Source organism: Muscardinus avellanarius (genome assembly GCF_963383645.1).
Source record: "Muscardinus avellanarius genome assembly, chromosome: 5".
NCBI lineage: Eukaryota > Metazoa > Chordata > Mammalia > Rodentia > Gliridae > Muscardinus > Muscardinus avellanarius.
The window spans coordinates 87,630,405-87,653,736 of record NC_137790.1 but is presented as its reverse complement, the minus strand read 5'-3'; the positions used below and the strand labels follow the sequence as shown (position 1 = coordinate 87,653,736).

The following is a 23,332-nucleotide window of genomic DNA, read 5'->3' as shown; positions in this document are numbered from 1 at the left end:
CGATGTTTGTGCCTTCTCTGGGTTCTTCCCTTGGGTCACTATGACTTCCCTTAAGGTGTTCTGGATCTCGAGTCAATAGTATCTCAGACCCCACTACTCCTTTACTGGGTTTTATCACAGAGTCTCCGACCCAGAGAGTCGATAGAGGCTGCTTTAGACTGTGGGGGGTGCCAGGTTGCACGTTCTCCTATAGTGTGATATCTCTGCCACCGCCCCTCCCCCACTGGGTCAAGTCCCAGTGAGTACAGTACTGGGATTTCTCCTCTGTGGCCCGCAATTTGACTCACTGTTCTTGAGTACGCAGATGTAGCTGTACCGGCCTCGCTGAATTCTCTGCTGCTGCCGCCCGTGGCAATATAGTGCCGCTGCTACGCCCCCGGCTATGGGGCTGGCGTTTTTCTTCTTGATTTTGATTTCTACTCTGAATCCCTGCAGCGTGTGCTGAGCTCGACCACTGGGAGCTTTAGATGCTCTCTGCGCAGAGAAATCCCGCCTAGCTGTTCCGCAGTGGCTCACCTCGGCTTGCTGTAGTCGTCCCGTGAATTTGCCGGTGCCTCCGGCAGTATGGCGCTGCTGCCGCGTCTGCCGCGTCCTCGGGCGCGAGGCCGGTGTATCTCCTCTGTGGCTCTGTTCTCAGTCTGCTTTCTCTCTGGAGCCTGGTGATTTTTTGTTTCACTGGTGATGGTGTTTTCTGGCTATGAGAGGCGCTGATTTTGTGGTAATGGAAATTTGTTGTTAGCGGGGCTCTTAAGCCCCGCTTTTCTCGGTCGCCATCTTCCCGGAAGTCCAATAAAATTTAAAAGACAATGTATATCACATTTGATCATAACTTAATAAATGTATAATAGATTACTACAGAAATCCACAACATCATAAGCATCACGAGTGTCTTAAAACATTCATTTTGTCAAAGGAAAAAGAACTTTAAAAGCAATGTATATTGTATTTAATCACATCTCATATAGGTCTAATAAAGAAATCTGGGTGGTCTCTGAAGTTAAAGAACAGCTGAAAATAAGCTACTTAAAACCTCCCTGATCTTGCTAACCAAGTACAATATTCTCATAATTAATCTAAAACAAGAAGCAAAAATGATTGGCGGGTTTGCCTGCCATAGTAATTGGTAAAAGAAAAACTATTTGCCAATCAGGATGGGAAAGGGGAGTTAATTTTATTATAGCATGGAGCAAGGCAGGGGCATCTGAGAGCTCAAACATATTACCAGAAAATTTTTCTTCCATGGAATCAGTTTCGCCCACAGTCCTGACTGGGACCTCATTCTACATCACCGGAGCCATTTGTGTGAAAAGTTAATAGAATCATTACCAAAAGAACAATAGCTATGAAAGAACATCCAAGAACAGGGATTAGTCTGACCAGGAACCATCCTTCCTCAGGGCTGCTTTCCTTGAAGCGTGCCACGTCATGCGTGCAGGGTCACGCAGACTCCAAAGGAGGCAAGGTTGTGGCACTGAGGGTGTACCTCGGAGGTAGAATGTCCATGGGTTCAATCTCCACTACCTCAATAATAAATAAATAAATAAATAAATTTAATTAATTAAAATTAAACCGGGCATGGCAGTGCACGCTTGTAATCCCAGCATTTGGGAGGCTGAGACTGGAGGATTGCAGTTCGCAGACAGCCTCACCTACTTAGTGAGGCCCTTTGCAACTCAGTGAGACCCGGTTTCAAAATAAAGAATAAAATATAAGGCAGGGGGTGTAGCTCGGAGGTCAAATGCCCCTGGGCTCCATCCCCAGACCCGCAAAAAAAAAAAAAAAAAAAAAACTGGGCGTATAACTCAGACATAGAATACCATTGGGTTCAATCCCTAGTATCACACAAATATATATACACATACACACCTATAGGATTTAAATTATAACACTGACTTGACATCCTATTAATACATTTTTTTTTCAGTTAAAACTTTTTTACACGATTTCCGGGAAGATGGTGGTGGTCATGGTCACATTGGCGACCCCGGCCGCAGCAACAATAGCTGGCAGTGGCCAAATAGGACAGGTATTCCTCTAAGAAAACCCGGACATCAAATTTTGGTTTAATATCTGGTTGGGACAATATAGAGAGACATTTATAGCTATGACTTCCTAACTAAAATAGAAGAAAGAAGAGGCGGACCAAGATGGTGGAGCCAGCGGCGGCAGTGGCCAGCATTCAGGAGAGGTAGATAAAACCAATCCAACCCGCCTTGAACTGTTGGAGAAATCTCCCCCCAAAAAGACTGCTCCTGCCCCACATGGTCAGGAATTCTGGACATCATACTATGTAAGAAAAATGCTTGGGAGGAGGGCCAAGATGGCAGCGGCGGCAGCGGCCAGTATTGGGGAGAGGCAGGTAGATTCATTCTAATCCACCCTGAACTTTTGAGAAAATCTCCCTGAAAGTAGATTATATCTGCCCTGCATGCTCAGGAACTCTGGACAACATACTATGTGAATGGTTGAAAATAGAATTAAGGAGTTTAGGAGGGAGGTAAAAACACCAACCGGGGTATCAGAGACCGCTGCTTTATTTGGACCCGGCCCCTCTGGAGAGTCAGCCGGCCGTGGGGGAAGGGACTGATGGGCCATGAGTCTGGAGAGTTGCGCATAGTCCTGATCATGTGGTGGATCGGAGGCACCGATGTTTTATAGGCATGCCGATTCTCTCGTGACACCTGTAGTCTCGTGATGTTTGGAGTCTCGAGGCACCTGGATTCTCACAATATCTCCACCTCTGGCTTCTGGGGTTCTGCTTCCTGTTGCCACTGGGAGATCACTTGTGGGGGGGACCCAACTTATCACTATGTAAGAAAAAATGTTCGGGGCATGTTAGATGGAGCCCCTCATAGTTGGGTCAGCTGGCGCCTCAAGTCCCGGGAGCCAAGGGCGCTCCTGGCTGCCATGCTCCTCTGTGTAGCGCTGGGGCTGGGTGTGCTCGGAGCAACAGAACCCGCTCTCTGTGGTGAAGCTGTGGGCCTCTGCTCTTGGAGGGGAGATAAAACACATTACTACTAAGTACTTGGGCCCCCAACTCCTGCAAAAGACACGGACTATTTTCTTTTCTTTTCTTTTTTTTTGGTGGTACTGGTGTTCTTGGAAACCCTTCTACCTCCGGGCTACAGTCCCAGACCTATTTTTATACTTTTTATTTGGAAACAGGGTCTCTTAAGCCAGTATGGCTGGCTTCGAACCTGTGCGATCCTCCTGTCTCCACCTTCCAAGCACGGGGATTACAAGCGTGTGCCACCACGCCCAGCAACTGTTTTCTTTTATTAAAAAATATTAAAGAGGGAGGAAGATGACGGCGGGTGGAGTTGCAGCTGCAGCGGCAACCACGACCACAGGGGTGATGGTTAGCAGCAGCTGAATAGGATATGCATCCTCCTGAGAAACCCTGGACAACAGATTTTTATTTAATAGCTGATTGGGGCAACACACAGAAACATTTCCAGTCATGACTTCCTATTTGAAATATAGGAGATAGAGTGGAAAATGGCGGAATTAGAGGCAAGGCTGCAGCACGGCACGCGCCACCGCAAGAAGTGATTTTTGGAGGGATATCCCAGAAGAGATCAGAAAGCAGACTGCTCCTGCCACCCATGCACAGGAATACTTAACAACAACATACTCTAGAAGAGACCAAGAAGGTAGCAGCTGCGGCCAGTATTCAGGAGAGGCAGACAGATCCAACCAAATCCACCTTGAATTTTTGAAGAAATCTTTCCAAAAGTAGACTGTTCCTGCCCCACATGCTCAAGAACTCTGAACAACATACTATGTAAGAAAAAGGTTTGCAGAGATGAACCAAAATGGTGTTAGCGGCGGCAGCCAGTATTCGGGAGAGGCAGACAGATCCAATCCACCTTAAATTTTTGAAAATATCTCCCCAAAAGTAGACCGCTCTTGCAGCACATATGCAGGAATTCTAGACCACACACTATGTAAGAAAAATGTCCAGGGCAAGTCGGAGGGAGCCCTGCCCGTATTGCCTGGCCGATTCGCTGCGCCGAGGTCTCTGCCCCCAGTTCCTGGCACAAAGGTCCTAAAACACTTCAATTTCTAAGTGTCAGTGATAGGAACATCATTTGTTATAATACTGAGTCTTAGTCTACAGTTTCAGACACCAGACCTCCTAAGGTCCTAAGGCTCCTAAGTTCCTTCAGAGCTCCTAAGATCTCAGAAATCTCCAGAGTAATAAGAATGCCGCTTTGTTTTTTGTTTTTGTTTTTGCAGTACTGGGGATGGAACCCAGGGGCATTCTACCTCTGAGATACACCCCCCAGGTCTATTTTTTATTTTTTATTTTGAAACAGGGTCTAACTGAGTTGCAAAGGGCCTCACTGAGTAGCTGAGGCTGTCTGTGAACCGTGATCCTCTTGTCTCAATCTCCCAAATGCTGGGATTACAAGCGTGCACCACCACGCCTGGCTAAGAATGCCTCTTTGTATACTGATGAGGTGACTGGTGGCTTGCCCCTAGGTACCCAGAATAGCCAAAGCAATTCTCAGCAATAAGAACCATGCAGGAGGCATCACCATTCCTGACTTCAAATTATACTGCTGAGCTATATAGTAACAATGACAGCATGGTATTGACACAAAAACCGGCATATAGATGAGTGGAATTGAATAAAAGATACAGAAACAAATTCACCACACTTACAGCCAACTGATTTTTAACAAAGGTGTGAAACATATACGTTGGGGGAAAAGACAGCCTTTTCAACAAATGATGTCGGGAAAACTGGTTATCCATTTGTAGAAAAATGGAACTAAATTATTGCTTCTCATCCTGCTTAGGAGTCAACTCGAGATGAATCAAAGACCTGGAAGTTAGACCAGAGACTTTGAAGCTGTGAGAGACCTATCACCAACATATAGGTGATAGGTCATGTCCCTCCCTTTCCCCATGGGACCCTTTCAACATGGACAGGAGACAGAACCCCGGAAGTCAGAGTGGAGATGCCGCAAGGCTCCCAACATCATCGTGGGGCAGACTCCAGATGTTGCGAGACTCCAGACATTGAGAGAGGATGGGCATCTCCATGCTGCTAGCTCTACCCCAAGACCCCCTACTGCTGTAAATACCCTTACCTCCTCTCTGCTGAGCGACTCTGCAGACCAGTTGCAATATTAGTCTCCAGGCTTCAACCAGGAAAGACATTTTCTTTTAATAAAGAGGCCTAATCCCACACTCCTTTGCTGGATTTATCTCCTTTGTGACCCCTGACTCAATTTCAACATTACAATAGGCACAGGTAGAAACTTCCTCAATAAGACTCCTGAAGCTCAAAAAATTAAAATATGAATTAATAAGTGAGATGACATTAAACTAAAAAGTTTCTGTTCATCAAAGGAAATCATCAAGAAATGGGATACAGGGGCGGGGCACACCTAATGGGGCCCGGGTCGCGGGACTCTGGGCCCCGGCCGAACTGCGCGTAGCACGCCAGACCCCTGGAGAAACCAGACCCAGTAAGACGCTGGGTTCTGGGCGGGGGTCGCGGGCTGGGCACGCCAGATGGGGCCCGGGTCGCGGGACTCTGGGCCCCAGACCGAACTGCGCATAGCACGCCAGACCCCTGGAGAAACCAGGCCCAGTAAGACGCTGGGTTCTGGGCTGGGGTCGCGGGCTGGGCACGCCAGATGGGGCCCAGGTCGCGGGACTCTGGGCCCCAGGCAGAACTGCGAGTAGCACGCCAGATCCCTGGAGAAACCAGGCCCAGTAAGACGCTGGGTTCTGGGCAGGGGTCGCGCACAGCGCACAAAAGCCGGGGCCTGGGTCGCGGGACCCTGGGCCCCGGGCCGAACTGCGCGTAGCACGCCAGACCCCTGGAGAAACCAGGCCCAGTAAGACGCTGGGTTCTGGGCGGGGGTCGCGGGCGGGGCACGCCTAATGGGGCCCGGGTCGCGGGACTCTGGGCCCCTGCCGAACTGCGCGTAGCACGCCAGACCCCTGGAGAAACCAGACCCAGTAAGACGCTGGGTTCTGGGCAGGGGTTGCGGGCTGGGCACGCCAGATGGGGCCCGGGTCGCGGGACTCTGGGCCCCAGGCCGAACTGCGAGTAGCACGCCAGACCCCTGGAGAAACAAGGCCCAGTAAGACGCTGGGTTCTGGGCGGGGGTCGAGCACAGGGCACGCCAGCTGGGGCCCGGATCGCGGGACTCTGGGTCCCGGCCGAACTGCGAGTAGCACGCCAGACCCCTGGAGAAACCGGGCCCAGAACAGAAAAAGATAAAGAAAAATATCGGAGAGGTGGTAAGAAAGCCGTTATGGATGCCAGGACACTGGAGATGCAGAAAAAACTTATCTAAATGCACTGGAACTTATGGAAAAATTCGCCGTGAAAGAGGACTGCTATTTCTCTATATTGTTAAGAATCTCAGACATCACATATAAGGAGAGAGTTTAGCGGAGACCAAGGAAAAATGCGGTGTTGAAAGAGTTCTTCGCGATGGTGGTAGAGACTTGTATTCAGGAGAAGCAGAAACCGGATCTTACCAACTTTATTTTTTTGGAGAAATTACACCAAATGTCGAATGCTACCATCACGCATGCTTAGGAACACTGGACAACATTCAGAGTGGAAAAAGAGCCTGGGAAGGATTTGAAACGGTGGAGGCAGTGGCAATGCCAGTAGCCAATATTCGGGGGAGGCAGAGATCTGATACATTACAACTGGAACCTTTGAAATACTAACCACAGAGACAGTGATCGGAACCTGCTGAGGGGTTAGGCGGGCGCCGGGGCCAGTGGCCGACATCGGAGCTTGCTGTGAGGCAAGGCCACTACTGAGGCCTCCGTGGCCGGGATTGGAACCTGCAGAGGGGTTAGACCGATGCTGGGGCCAGCGAGGCCGGCATTGGAGCCTGCCATGATGCAAGGCTTGTGCTAGGGCCTCCGAAGTCGGGTCCGAAACTTGCTGAGGGGTTAGGCCGGTGCTGGGGTCAGCGAGGCCGGCATCGGAGCCTGCCGTGAGGCAAGGCCGGTACTGGGGCCTCCAAGGCCAGGATAAGAGCTTGCCGAGGGGTTAGGCCGGTGCTGGGGCCAACGAGGCCGGCAGCGGAGCCTGCCGTGAGGCATGACCAGTGCTGGGGCCTCCGAGGCCGGGATCGGAGCATGTCGAGGGGTTAGGCCAGTGCTGGGGCCAGCGAGGCCGGCATCAGAGCCTGCCTTGAGGCAAGGCCGGTACTTGGGCCTCCGAGGCCAGGATAAGAGCCTGCCGAGGGGTTAGGCCGGTGCTGGGGCCTCCGAGGCCAGGATAAGAGCCTGCTGAGGGGTTAGGCCGGTGCTGGGGCCAGCGAGGCCGGCATCGGAGCCTGCCTTGAGGCATGACCAGTGCTGGGGCCTCCTAGGCCAGGATCGGAGCATGCCGAGGGGTTAGGCCGCTGCTGGGGCCAGCGAGGCCGGCATCGGAGCCTGCCTTGAGGCAAGGCCGGTACTGGGGCCTCCGAGGCCAGGACAAGAGCCTGCCGAGGGGTTAGGCCGGTGCTGGGGCCAGCGAGGCCGGCATCGGAGCCTGCCTTGAGGCAAGGCCGGTACTGGGGCCTCCGAGGCCAGGACAAGAGCCTGCCGAGGGGTTAGGCCGGTGCTGGGGCCAGCGAGGCCGGCATCGGAGCCTGCCTTGAGACATGACCAGTGCTGCGGCCTCCGAGGCCGGGATCGGAGCCTGCCGAGGGGTTAGGCCGCTGCTGGGGCCAGCGAGGCCAGCATCGGAGCCTGCCTTGAGGCAAGGCCGGTACTGGGGCCTCTGAGGCCGGGATCGGAGCCTGCCGAGGGGTTAGGCCGCTGCTGGGGCCAGTGAGGCCGGCATCGGAGCCTGCCGTGAGGCAAGGCCGGTACTGGGGCCTCCGAGGCCAGGATAAGAGCCTGCTGAGGGGTTAGGCCGGTGCTGGGGCCAGCGAGGCTGGCATCGGAGCCTGCCTTGAGGCATGACCAGTGCTGGGGCCTCCGAGGCCAGGATCGGAGCATGCCGAGGGGTTAGGCCGCTGCTGGGGCCAGCGAGGCCGGCATCGGAGCCTGCCTTGAGGCAAGGCCGGTACTGGGGCCTCCGAGGCCAGGACAAGAGCCTGCCGAGGGGTTAGGCCGGTGCTGGGGCCAGCGAGGCCGGCATCGGAGCCTACCAAGGGGTTAGGCCGCTGCTGGGGCCAGTGAGGCCGGCATCGGAGCCTGCCGTGAGGCAAGGCCGGTGCTGGGGCCTCCGAGGCCAGGATAAGAGCCTGCTGAGGGGTTAGGCCGGTGCTGGGGCCAGCGAGGCCGGCATCGGAGCCTGCCTTGAGGCATGACCAGTGCTGGGGCCTCCGAGGCCAGGATCGGAGCATGCCGAGGGGTTAGGCCGCTGCTGGGGCCAGCGAGGCCGGCATCGGAGCCTGCCTTGAGGCAAGGCCGGTACTGGGGCCTCCGAGGCCAGGACAAGAGCCTGCCGAGGGGTTAGGCCGGTGCTGGGGCCAGCGAGGCCGGCATCGGAGCCTGCCTTGAGGCATGACCAGTGCTGCGGCCTCCGAGGCCGGGATCGGAGCCTGCCGAGGGGTTAGGCTGCTGCTGGGGCCAGCGAGGCCAGCATCGGAGCCTGCCTTGAGGCAAGGCCGGTACTGGGGCCTCTGAGGCCGGGATCGGAGCCTGCCGAGGGGTTAGGCCGCTGCTGGGGCCAGTGAGGCCGGCATCGGAGCCTGCCGTGAGGCAAGGCCGGTACTGGGGCCTCCGAGGCCAGGATAAGAGCCTGCTGAGGGGTTAGGCCGGTGCTGGGGCCAGCGAGGCCGGCATCGGAGCCTGCCTTGAGGCAAGGCCGGTACTGGGGCCTCGAGGCCAGGATAAGAGCCTGCCGAGGGGTTAGGCCGGTGCTGGGGCCAGCGAGGCCGGCATCGGAGCCTGCTGTGAGGCAAGGCCGGTACTGGGGCCTCCGAGGCCAGGATAAGAGTTTGCCGAGGGGTTAGGCCGGTGCTGGGGCCAACGAGGCCGGCAGCGGAGCCTGCCGTGAGGCATTACCAGTGTTGGGGCCTCCGAGGCCAGGATTGGAATCCTGCCAAGGGGTTAGACCGGTGCAGGGGCCAATGGCCAGCATCGGAGCCTGGCGTGAGGCAAGTTCACTCCTGCGGCCTCCAAGGTCGGGACCAAAGTCAGCTTAGGGGTTTGACCAGTTCAGGGGCCAGCGAGACCAGAACTGGGTCCTCCCATGAGGCAAGGCCGCTGCGTGAGCCAGCGAGGTCTGGATCAGTCCACTGAGTAGCCAGGCCACTACTGGGACCATCAAGAGTGGGATTGGTACTTGCAACGCAGCATGCACAGAGAAATATCGCAGAAAATATAAATCAGACGCTTTTCTTAATCAGCAATAACTAGGAGGAAAAGGGCAACAGGAAGAGGTTGAGCTATAGAAAGGGCCTTATAGTGAAGCAACTAATGTGACCAATCAGAGGGTATGTAATACTGGAGGACGGAGCCTCTTTAAAATGCAGGAGGTACATAAACAAATGTATCAAAGTAAATCACCAAAGAAGTGTGGGATGGAGGGAGGGGGAGGGAATGGGACGGGGGCTGGAGGAGGGCTAATTGGATGATGTGTGCTTGTATATCCTCTCAAGTCTTGTACTCCAATGTGATTGATATATGACTACAATGCACCAATTTAAAAAATAAATTAATTAAAAAAAAAAGAAATGGGATACACACACACAATGAAATTCTACTCATCAATAAAAAAGAACAAAAGTATTCACATACAGAAAAATGGGAGACATAAGGTTAAGTAAGATTAGCCAATCACAGAAAGTAAAGGGTCATTTTTTTCTCTAATATGGAGAAGCTAAGAGAGTAATTGGGATACAAGAGAGACTCCAGATAATGGAAGAGAAACCTCAGTGATTGGCTGATCTCACTTAACATAGTATTCTCCAGGTCCTTCCATTTTCTTGCAAATGACATAATTTTGTTCTTCTTTATTGATGAGTAGAATTCCATTGTATGTATTTCCCATAATTTTGTAATCCATTCATTTGTTGATGAACACTTAGGTTGGTTCCATAATTTGTCTATTGTCCTGTACACATGTTGAATGTCATTTTCCTCAGGATAACTTCTCTTTCTACACAATCTCTGAGTTCTCTCATTTTTCCTTTATTTGACTATGGACTGATGATTCCTAGTCTCTTTTCTCCAACTGTGGAATCTGACTAGACAAACAGATGTTGCCTGTATACAGAGATCATGGATTCAGTGGACATCTCTGATGCAGTATTCTTGGGCTGAGTTCACACAGCATTGCCTGGTTGATCTCATAAACTTGTATTATTTCTCATTAATCATAAACTCAGGGAATGATCTACTGTCTTTTACCACATTTTTGTCAATCTTAATTATTTTAATTAATGCTGATAAGTGTATTAATGCCTGTAAATTACATGGAAATGTATTGAAAAATGAGGAAGACTGGTTAATTTTTGGAGAGCGGACAAAGGGATAGATCGAAGATAACACAAGTGTAATAAAATGCTAACTGTAGAGTTGAAGGAAAGTGTTCCATAGAAAAGTCTTTACAGTTTTTATATCTTTCTTTTCTTTTTTTATTAAAATATTTGGAATAAAGAACTTTTTTTTCAATTTGTTCCCAAAGAATCTTTAACTGCTGTCACTGTTTTGACTGATCTTTCACATATGCTGCTGCAATAGTCTCTTTGATGTCCTGCCATTTTGTCTGTCCCTACTGGACATTTTCAAAGGAAATCTTCCTAAAATGTCACTACTCAAGGTATGCCCACAGCCCAGTAAGGAGCAAGTAGCAAGCATCACCAGGGATGCTGTTGCAAATTTAGACCTCCACCAGGTGTACTCAATCAGAATTCACAGTTCAGGAGATCTCTAGGCTGAGACAGGTGGATGGCAGGTTCAAGGCCAGCCTCAGCAACTTAGCAAGACCTTGATTCAAAATAAAAAATAAATAAAAAGGCCTGGGATATAGCTCAGAGGTAGAATGGCCTTGGGTTCAATCCTCAGTGTCTAATAATAATAATAATAATAATAATAAGAAGAAGAAGAAGAAGGAGGAGGAGGAGGAGGAGGAGGAGGAAGAGGAGGAGGAGGAGGAAGAGGAGAGGGAGAATTTAAAAATCAAAGAAGAAATAAAAAGAAAGAAGACCCCCAAGTAACTTGTATGGAGATAAGCTTAAGAAGATATCTCTTCTCTATATCAGACATCTCTGTGCTGCACCATTCTCTTGGTTAAAAACCTTGATGAATCCCCTTCTATGGCTGAAGATTAAAGGTCTCTATGCCTTGGCTGTTTGCATAGAAAGCCTTATGTCTAGCTGAGTGTGGTAGCCCTCACTTGTAGTCCCAGCTACTCATGAGGCTGAGGCAAGATCACAAGTTCAAGGACAGTCTGGGCAACTTAGTGAGACACTATCTCAAAACAAAAAGGACTAGGATGTGATTCAGTAGTAGAGCTCTTGCCTGGTATGTGTGAGGCTCTAGATTCAATGCCTAGTACTACCGAAGAAATAAAAGAAATAAAGAAATAAAAACGAGCCTCATATCTTAGCACTGTTTCTATTCTTCCCCCACCCAAGTAATATACTGAAAGATCATGGTTGTGAGTCTTGAACATGTGCGCCTTTCTCATTATGTTTCCTTCCCCTCACCCCTTAACTCTTCACCTAACTCAGTCTTATTTGCCCAAGATAATTTAGCCCACATCACTCTCATGTTATTTGTTATATTCTTATTGCATCCTTGTATTGTAATTTTGTTGAAATAACAATTCATTAGTTTTCTCACTTGGCTCCAAGCCTCAGACAACAGGAAATGTGTCTTATTTGAAGTTTGTCTTTACTGAATTTAACCCAAAATGAGGCAATAATTCTGAAGTTGTTTGATTCAATGTGAAGTGTTACTTTGGAAAGAAATTGCTATAATATAAACAAATAAGTAAGAACAAATTTTATTATGACCTCTCCAATTTAACTATATCCACCAACATACCAATATACACTTAGTTCTTATATCTGCTTCCCAGCTGAGTTTATTCATAATAAAACAGCTATTTCATTCAATGTGTGTATCCCAAATTACAAATATAAAAGTCTTGCAAATCCATTCATTGTATACTTACTGAGCATCTAGTAGAACCAGCCTAGCCCTAATGGGATGCAATATTGTTCTGTTGTACTTAAAGAGGTTTTTAAACTACTTGTTTCCCAAAAGTCATAGTAGCTAGATTTTTATCAATTTTTATGCATTATAGATAAAAGTATGTCATCATATTTATCAACAGAGGCAACAAAATCTCATTTAGATACCCACAGAGCAATCAATCATTTGTCGATAATCAACTCTCATTTTTATTTTTGCCTGTGAAATTATGATGATGAAAGGGAAAATTACATATTTGTCTATGTACATTTTTATGGAGTTGATCAGATCTGAAAGTGAAAGAACAAGATTGAAATTTATATTCTAATCCTATTTGTTGTCCAATGAAAACAGTTTTTATATGTACTATTAGAATAATAAGATGTGCTGCTCTTATTAAGTCAAGTATGTTGAGAGAATTTATTTAACTTTAAAATAATACAGTAGATTCTGATCACATAAAATTACATTAACAAATTACTGAGAGGGACGATTCTTCCAACCCTATTTCTTTGTTGAGAAGTTACATAGCTCACAGCCTTGTGCTTTCAGGGAAACAGGACAAGGTGCTATAGTAGCCAGAGCGCACAGGAAAGACCTCTCTGGGATGATATTTAAACAGAAAATAGAATAACCTGAAAGACTGAGCAATTTGAAGATTGGGGGGGGTAAGAAAAGAGTACAGAAAGGACAAGCATGAAGACCCTGGGATGAGACTGAGTTCAGGATGTTTTATGCAAAGAAGATGGCAAAGAAGAAGCTTGGGAGATCAGGTGGCATATAGAAGGAGCTGAGGTCGTTATCCAAGGGCTTTTCAGACCATGTTGGCAAGTCTAGATTTTATTCAAAAGGTTCGCAGAAGCCATTAAAGAGACTTAAGCAGGGAAAGTTTGTGAAATGATTTACCTTAGAAAGATCACTCTAGCTGCTATATGGAGAAAGAATCATAGAGACCAGGAGGCTCGCTTGGAGGCCATCAGAGAAATCTAGGCAACAAGCAATTGTAGGTCTAGAGAAACGGCATTAGGGATCAATTGTAAAGGCAAAGATGAAGAGAGGTGTGTTTGGATTAGAGCTAGGATTGAAGAAGAATAAACAAATGAGACCTATATTTAAGTGATGGTGTGAAGCGTATGCTCAGCTGACGAGGAGAGGCAAAATGTTGTGGGGGAAATTGAGAGTTAGGTGTAAGATACTCTTATGCATCAAAGTGGAAAAGATAAACACGTCAATATGTATGACTGGAGTTTAGAGGATAGATCAGGACAGAAAGTACAACTTTAAGCGTGGTCAGCACGCTTTAAATCTTAGAAACTGAAAGAGATCACTAAGAAATGATATTCTTTTTCTTTTCTTTCTGGTTTTATTCCCCCCTCCCCTCTATTGTTGGAGATGCCTACATTTATAGAGAGTAAATTATTATTAGATAGAATTTGACATTAAAATAATAGTTTTTAAAATAAATATCTATATCTCCTACTTTTTAGAAAAAATGGGGAATAAAGGAAATAAAGTACAATGGCCAAAACTTTGTCATACCCTCCTGTTATTTACCACACATAAAAATATTTGAAGTTCATCCTGCAGTTGCTTAAGGGAGACACTAGATGGCAACTGTTACCATATTTAAAAAATCCTTTCTGAAAAGAAGCTGGTTAGCTGTTACAACCACAAGTTACAGAAACAAAATTTGATGGACTGATCCTCTCTGTCCGCCTGTCCTTCCTGCTCTTGAGGAATTTATTTTGAGAGGCTGACTTCTATGATGTTTTGAACTTTTTTGTTTTGTTTTGCATAAGGATGGAAGGATTTTAAGCTTCTTTCTATTTATAAGATGTGTGATTCTGAAAGTAATTCTGGAGACTTTTCACCTCCATAGAATAGAAAGTAGAACAACAAAACTGGATGACAAATTGCACTTAAATGACTATGAAGATGAGTGGCATTTTTTCAGCCGAGGCCAGATGGGTAACCTTATTGATCTTGCATCTTAGATGGGAAGAAATGACATACAGCTCACCGAGCCAAGCCAGTATATTTACTGCTATCGAACTAGGGTATACAGCATTAAAAAAAAAAAAAAAACTTGACATAGTGTTTATTCATTCAATCAGGATATTGGTTACTTATTCCTTATATGGCAATTGAAATTTAAGAGTACAGTAAGAAAGAGCAAACGTGAGCTAATAGAATTGCCTCATTCAATTATAAAAATTTAATTTCAGAACCTGCTAGAGATTAGTATTCTAATGGATCCATCCCTTTAATGGAATTGCAGATTTTTTGTTATTTGACCAGTCTTAAGGTAACACGGGTTTATAAAATGTAGATCATTTTGCTTATAAAGTCCCTGTAATATTTCATGCCAGATACCTTATTTAGGAGAGAAATAGGGTTAAAAAATAAAATAACAAGAACTGATTGGCATTGGGAAATTTTGGGACTAAAACATAGAGAATGGAAGCAACCTCAAATTCCCCACCTGTTGCCTCCATTCTCCTGAGAGTGTCTCTTCCCTCCCTCCAGGACATCTCTGTCTTAGTTTCCTCCTCTCTCTCTTCCTGCCCCTGGACCCTCCTCCCAGCTTCTTCTTCTCCTTGCTTCCTAAATTTTTTTGCTCTCAGACTTTTTTCTCATCAATCTTCACTATCACTCTATCCATCCTTGAAGGATAAATTAATTCATTCCCAATACTCCAACTACAATGAATACAGGGTTCCTCTCTAAATCTCAAGAGTCATACAGCATGGAAGTTGAACACAGGTTTCAGCATTAACTACCTGGGTTTTAATACTGGGTCTACCAGTATACAAGGTCAGGTGATCTTGATAAGTTGCTTAAGTTCATTGTCTTAGTTGTCTATCCTGTAATTTGAGAATTATAATAGTCCTACTGTCTTGTTATGCGTTAGAATAAAGCAATTCTTATCATGCATTTGCCAGGGTACCTGGGAAAAAGTTTTTAAAAAAAGAATAAAATTTTTTTCCTTTATGGCTCGTTCTTAGAAAATAGAACCACACCTACCGGATTTCTCCAATTAAGTCTCTTATAGAAACCTCAAGATGTTATATCCAAGTCTTGCAAATCAATATGTTTTCTATTCCAAATCACTTCTCTGTCTTAAATTTCTAAGTTTATGGCAATAATGTCTCACCCATTTTGTCTAATTTCTCACATTGATTCAGTTTCTATGTAAATATCACCTGGATTTCCTTCTTACAGCTAGCCCTATTTATATATTGGTATTTCTGCTCAATCCCTTCATTGACTGTGTCTTCAACTATAAAGGTGTCTGGAGACATGGGAATGAAGGAGGCAACCAGGCCCTGCTCTTCTTGGCCTTGCAGGATACTGAGGAGGCTGACGTAAAGAAGCCTCACAGAAAAGTTACAAAGTCCTGTCTTCATTTTTCTCCTCAGCAATTTCTCACCTAGATTGCTATGATCACCCTTTAGCATCTCCTTCTCAGGCGCATAGGCCAAAAATTGACAGGATTTTCTGTTTAAAATACAAATCTAAGTGGGGTATGGTGCCACACGGCTGTAATCCCAGTGCTTGGGACGGGAGGATTGCAGGCTTAAGATCAGCCTCAGTAACATAGTGAGACTCTCAGTAACCTAGGGAGATTCTTACTCAAAACAAAAAATAAAAAATTCTGGGGGTGTAGCTAGAAGGTAGAATGTCCTTCGATTCAATTATTAGTACCAAAACAAACAAATAAAACACAAATCTAAATCTTAGAATACTGAGCAGATATTCCAAAAACACAGTTTTAAGCAATGGATATGACTGAGTCAGTTTTATTTTAGGATTACAAGCGTCCGACTTTGGGAAATCTGTTATTGCAATTAATTGAATTAATGAAGTAGGAAGAAAAAACATGATTATCCATACTAATTTAGTACATATATTAGATAAAATGCAATGCTTAGTATACATGGCAATATATGCATGCACCCCATCCCAGAAGCTGGGAAAACTTTAATGTTTAATATTTAACATCATGATTTAGCTTTTTTAAAGACAGGAACAAAGCAAAGATGCCTACTCTACCTCTACCATCAAACATGATATTATATGATACTAACTATATTACTCTGATAGGGCTGCCATATCAAATAAAGTACCTTAGGCCAGGTGGTTTAAACAATGAAAATTTATTTCCTCACAGTTCTGGGGACTGAAAATCCAAAATCAAGGTGCCAGCATGATTTCTGTCTGTTGTGAGCTCTCTTGTGGAGTACACACGTCTTTCTGTGGGCCCCTGTGGCCTCATCTTTGTGTGTACATGGGGTGGGAAGTAGAGAGAGGAGAAAGGGTATGAGCCACTATAAGTACACCAATCTTATCAAATCAGAGCCCTATCCTTATTGCCTCATGTAACTGAGTTACTTCCTTACTTCTTAGAGCTCCACACTGAGACTTAGGCTTCAATGTATGAATCTTAGGAGAGCACAAACGTTCAATACATAACATTAACCAAAGCAACTATCAGATGTGAGAAAGCACTTACTACACTAGCATAAGAATAGGAATTTAAGAGGTAAAAGTGTATTAAGATATAATTATATATCTGTAAAACTCAAAAGAGTCCATAGAAAAATATAATAATAAGAGAATCTGGTAAAAACAAATTTTAATTGGGGATATAAAAATCAATGACAGCCAGGTGTGGCGGCGCACGCTTGTAATCCCTGCACTTGGGAGGCGGAGACAGGAGGATCCCGCTGGTTCGGAGCCAGCTGTGCTGGCTTAAGAGACCCTGTTTCGAAATTTAAAAAAGTATAAAATAGGTCTGGGAGTGTAGCCCAGGGGGAGAAGGGCTTCCAAGAACCCCAGTACCACCAAAAAAAAATCAATGACATATATTGTGTATGTGTATATGTATGCGTATATATATCTACATACGCATACATATGCAAAAAACCAATGAGAATGTGTAATTGAAGAGAAGCTTATATTTGTGACAGAAAACACAGAAAAGAGAATAAAGTTTCTTGAAATAAACTTAACAAAAATTTCTAATAGTTTCTAATACTTATACAAGCCATACTATAAAGTGCTTTGGAAAGAATTAAACCTAAATGAATGTAAAAACAGACCACAATCTGTGAAAGAAAAAGAGAGAGCAGTAGCATAAAGATGTCACTTATTTCTCAGCCAAGTGTGGAGCACAGGTCTATAATCCCAGTACTTGGGAAGCTGAGACAGGAGGATGGCAGGTTGGAGGCCAGTATCAGCAACTCTGTGAGACCCTGTTTCAAAAAAAAAAAAAAAAAAAAAAAAAAAATATATATATATATATATATATATATATATATATATATATGGAGAGAGAGAGAGAGAGAGAGAGAGAGAGAGAGAGAGAGAGAGAGAGACTGGGAGTTTAGCTCAGAGGTAAAAAGTTCTAGCTTGATATAGAAATTTCACTTGATCTTAATTAAATACCTATAAAGCTTTTAAGTTGAGCAAATTAATTATAAAATTAATTAGGAACAACAAAAACAACAAAAAAGTAAGAATAGATACATAAGCCCTGAAAATGGAAACAATATTGAAGACAGGGGCCAAGAGGAAAAGTATTATAAAGCCTCCATAATTCAAACAGTTTTATATTAGCACATGAATAATCATATAAAACAAGAAAAACATGGAATTCATAAGTAGATACCACTGCATATGGATACTGAAGTTGAAATATAGGTGCCATTTTAAGCCATTGGGCAGAATATGGACTTTTAAGTAACTGTTGTGATAACAGGATAGCCATATGGAGAAAGATAAAATTGGATTCCCTTCTTACGCCATAAGCCAAGATATATTCCCAATGGATCAGATGTTTATATCAAGGGTTAAAAATGGAATCACACATATATTGGGAAAAAACACTTTTGAATTTATTTATCATCTGAGAGAAGGAAAATATTCCTCAGTATGACAAAACTAGAAGTAATGGGAGAAATGACTGCTAAATTAGATTATATATTTTTAAAAAATGCAGTAAAAACATGTCAAAGCAAAGTAAGAAAAAAAGTATAAACAGTAGACTAGGAACAAATATTTTCAAAGTATACCACCAAAAGTATTCTAATACACAATACAAAACTATCTGTAAAACATATGGGTCTTCTAAAAATAAGGACAAGAACTTTATAGTAAAATGGACTTATTTACATAAAATTCATTGGAAAATAAATGAAAATCTCTCTTAACCATCTGAAAAGTTGTACAACCTCACCTAAGAGGCAGTATTTACTGTCTCAGTGGGTTTATTCCATAAATCTGATTGTGTCAACTATCCAGTTTAAAGCCTCAGATATCTTTTCATAGTATGTAGGATAAAGTCCTAGCTACTTACCATGGCAGTTGGAACTTTTTTTTTTTTTTTTTGGTGGTACTGGGGTTCCTGGAAGCCCTTCTATATCCGGGCTACACTCCCAGACCTATTTTATAAGTTTTATTTGGAAACAGGGTCTCCTAAACCAGCGCGGCTGGCTTTGAACCTGCGCGATCCTCCTGTTTCGCCTCCCAAGCCCGGGGATTACAAGCATGTGCCACCACGCCCGGCAGTTGGGACTTTTTAAAATTGGTGTTTGAGCTGGGCATGGTGGCACGCACTTGTAATTTCAGCATTTGGGAGACCAAGACAGGAGGATCAGGGTTCACCGACAGACTCAGCTACTGGAGGATCAAGGTTCACCAACAGATGACAGACTCAGCCACTTAGTGAAGCTCTTTGCAACTCAGTGAGACTTTGTTTCAAAATAAAGAATAAATTAGTCCTCTATAGGATATGTAGGTGGCAAAAATCTTCTCCCATTCTGTTGACTCTGGATTGAGGTTCTTGACAGTTTCCTTTGCTGAACAGAAGCTCTTCAGTTTCATGCAATCCCACATATTGATTCGCCTTTTAATTTGTTGTGCCTTTGGGGTCTTGTTGAGAAAGTGTTTATCTGTGCCTATGTGTTGCAGTGTTTATACAGAGAACTCAAGAAACTCAGTAAGAAAACAAAGCATCCAATAACAAAATGGGCAAGAGAACTAAATAGACACTTCACGAAAGAAGAAATTCAAATGGCCAATAAATGCATAAAAAAATGCTCAACAGCATTGGCAATTAGAGAGATGCAAATCAAAACTACCCTGAGATTTCACCTAACTCCAACTAGAATGGCAATCATTCAAAACACAAACAACAACAGATGCTGGCGAGGATGTGGAGAAGTGGGAACTCTAAAACATTGTTGGTGGGACTGCAAATTAGTGCAACCACTTTGGAAAACAGTATGGAGGATCCTCAGAAGAATGGGAACAATCTACCATTTGATCCAGCAATACCACTTCTGGGTATCTACCCAAAAGAAAGGAAACCACACTACCAAACTAATGCATGTGTATCTATGTTCATAGCTGCACAATTCACCATAGCCAAATATGGAACCAGCCAAGATGTCCATCAACAGATGAATGGATTACAAAACTGTGGGATATGTACACAATGGAATTTTACTCAGCCATTAAAAAAAACCTCAATTAGGCCAGGCGTGGTGACACATGCTTGTAATCCCTGCGCTTGGGAGGCGGAGACAGGAGGATCGCGCAGGTTCGAAGCCAGCCGCACGCGCTGGCTTAAAAGACCCTGTTTCCAAATAAAAATGTAAAAATAGGTCTGGGAGTGTAGCCCGGAGGTAGAAGGGCTTCCAGGAATCCCAGTTCCACCAAAAAAAAAAAAAACCTCAATTACATCATTTTCAGGAAATGGATGGAACTGGAGGACATCATGCTAAGTGAGATTAGTCAGTCACAAAAAATAAGAAATCAGATGCTTTCCCTAATATGTGAAAGCTAAGGAGAAATGGGTCATAGGAAGAACTCTAGATGAAAAAGGAAATCCTATAGAGGAGCAAACAAGACAACCTAAAGGAGGAGAAAGGAGGAGGGAAGAAATAAAATCTCTAAAACACACAATGTACTTAAGCATATCGAAGTCAACCACTAAGCCAAGCAAGGGAAGGAGGGTTGGGGAGGGAATGGGGTGAGAATTGGGTAGGGGTTAAATCAGTGATATGTACATGTATGTACACACAATTTTTTTACCCTAATATGATGTATGAATATAATGCACCAATAAAAAATTTTAAAAAAGTAAACATGTTCTACTGTAAAAAAAAAAAAAGAATAAAAAATAGGGCTGGGGGTATAGGTCAGAGGTACAATGCCCCTGGGTTGCATGCCCAGGACTGCTAAAAGAAAAAAAAGAAAAGAAAAATGGGATTTGACCTGTCCTTTAGCCTCAGTCCTCATGATTATCCAACTTCACAATGTTCAGGTGTTTGTCACATTAAAAGTTTTGTTATTCCACAAATTTTTTACAAACCCCTTTTTGTACATACATGCATTTACTAACTCTATCCATAATGCCCTTCTCTTTCTTCTCTGCTTGAAAAAAATCCTGTAATTCTTCAAGACTCAGGTGTTGAACTTTCCTTTGAGTTCTGGCAACAGTCTACAGGCCTCAACTGAAACACCTTTCACAGGGTTCTGTAGTCATTGGCCTTGACGCTCTCCTCCACCATGGAGAGGGACACTTTCTTATGCCAGTCTCCTTAGCATTCCCAGTGCTCAGCACAATGTCTAGCCCCAAAGCAGCGCACTCAATTTATTGAACACTATTACTACACACTTGCAAAAAGACTTCGCATTTAAATCTTCTTTCAGTACTGATATACTGATTCAAGGGAAATGGAAGCTGGAAAATAGCTTCTTACACATTGCATATGCTTAACACTGTGTTCTGGCTTTTAATGGACTCTTGGTTAAGTGATGAGGATCCTACTTGAACTGGCTATGCAGATGGACAATTAGTTTATCTTAGAAGCCAACCTCAGGTTTGGTCTCAGAAACAGTTAATCTCTCTCTCTCTCTCTCTCTCTCTCTCTCTCTCTCTCTCTCTCTCTCTCACACACACACACACACACACACCTTTGCTTATTGCTTAATTATTTAAGCCTTTATTATTTTAAGCCTATGATCTCTAAGAGGAAACTCATGGAAACAGATAATTCAGTCTCACCTACCTCCTTGCAACTAGCAAGGAGGAGAGTTATTTGCTGCCATCTCTATATTTTTTAAACCACAGGAAAGTGCTTTTGACTGAGTCACAAAACTATTCCTCTGCTGATTTTCACCATAGAAAGGTAGGGTTTGTGATTGACCCTTGTCTGGAACCATGCCCGGCCTGGGAGTGGGATAATATGATTGACACCTTCCAGCACAGCTGTATTTTGGAATTCAAAAGGAGTAGCTCCCTAAAAGAATCAAGATTGCTGGGCACACAGAGATAACTCCCTACCATAGATAAGAAAATAAGAACAAGATCAAATGGTAGAAGAAATGTTGTATAGTTTTTATAATCAATATCTTTTGCCAGGCGTGGTGGTGCACGCTTGTAATCCCCGAGCTTGGCAGGCAGAGACAGGAGGATCGCGCAGTTTCGAAGCCAGCTGTGCTGGCTTAAGAGCCCCTGTTTCCAAATAAAAAATATGAAATAGATCTGGGAGTGTAGCCTGGAGGTAGAAGGGCCGCCAGGAACCCCAGTACCACACACACACACACAAAATCTTTTATTCCTGATATATAAATATTGCAGTTCAAAGATGTGATAAAAGTATTTTAATCATGCTTACCCTGATTTGAACTTTACACAAGGATACTAGGTTTGAAACACTATATGATACCCCCATGAATATCTTTTATATGTGTCAATTAAATTTTAAAGATAGTAAACAAATAAATATAAAAATAAAAATAAAAAGCATATAAGAAATCTTACTGGCATGCTTTCGTATTTTCTTTTCCTTCTTTGTAATTAGTCATTTTTGGTACTGGGGATTGAATTCAAGGGTGTTCTATCTCTGAGTATACATCCAGCCATATTTTTATTTTTTAATTTTGAAATAGGGTCTTGCTAGGTTGCTGAGGGACTTACTAAGTTGTTGAGGCTGGTCTTGAATTTGTGATCTTCCTTTCTCAAGTACTGGGATTACAGGTGTGTGCCACCATGCCTGACGCTAATTATACTTTAAATAAGGATCTACGTAAAGAGCAAAATTCCCTAACTTAAAATTTCTTCATTTAATACTTTTTGTGTTTTTTCTACCACATGTAATCTTGTCATTCCTCTTTTTTTTATTTGATATTCTTTTTTATTTTTACTTTTTATTTTTATTTTTTTCATTTTTTTCCTTTTATTTATTTATTTATTTTTTATTGGTGCACTGTATTCATACATCATAGTGGGATACAAAAAAACTTTTGTAGATATACATGCACACATCGCCCAGTCAGCCCCCACCCGATCCCCATCCCATTCCCTCCCCATCCCTCCTTCCCATGCTTGGCTTAGTGGTTGACATCTAGTATTATAGCAATTTATCCAAAATTAAAAATGATAATCTCACATAACAGTTTCATTTGTCTGATACAAGTTTTGATAACTTAAAGATAACATTTCAATATTTCTTTTTGCTTTCTTTCTTACCAGAGAATATTTTTTTCTTTTTTTCTTTTTTTTTAGGTGAAACTATCATATATTTATATATTTATTTTTCAGAAAAAAATCTATCCTAATATGGAATATGGACTCTAGATACCCAAAACGATCTTGAAAAAGAACAAAGCTAGAAGATGTATATTTTCTGATTTCAAACCATATAAAGCTACAATAATTGAAACAGTGTAGTACTGTTCTAAAGGCAGATATATAAACCGTTGGAGTTAAATAAAAGCCTAGAGCTAAATTCTTCCATATATTGTCAAGTTATTTTTGACAAAGTTTCCATGAACATTTGGTAGAGGAAATAATAATCTTTTAACTAAATATTGTTGAAAAATAATAATTACATGAAAAAGAATAAATTTGGACCCTTACCTAATCCCATATACAAATATTAACTCAAAATAGATAAAAGACCTAAATATAAATCTTAAGACTATAAACTTTTAGAAGAAAATCTGGGTCATAAAACCTCACAACATTGAAATTGGCAGTGATTTCTTGGATATGATTTCAATGGCACAGGCAACAGAAGGGTAAACAAACTCCCTAAAAAATAAAAAAAATATATTGAATATCCAAAGACAATGTAAACAGAGTTAAAAGTTACTGATAGAATGGGATAAAATATTTCCAAATGCTATCTCT

At 43.5% G+C, this 23,332-nt stretch overlaps 1 protein-coding gene across 1 annotated transcript in view; it reads right to left on the bottom strand.

Annotated features, from left to right (window-relative positions):
* The window catches only part of TRA2B (transformer 2 beta homolog), a gene marked incomplete at both ends in the record, with an annotated part of 65,810 nt that overhangs the window by 3,081 nt on the left and 39,397 nt on the right, over positions 1 to 23,332 (bottom strand). The window contains one exon of the mRNA XM_080696558.1: positions 1,940 to 2,003. Within this exon, the coding sequence (XP_080552684.1) occupies positions 1,940 to 2,003 (64 nt within the window). The remainder of the gene's footprint in view (positions 1 to 1,939; positions 2,004 to 23,332) is intronic.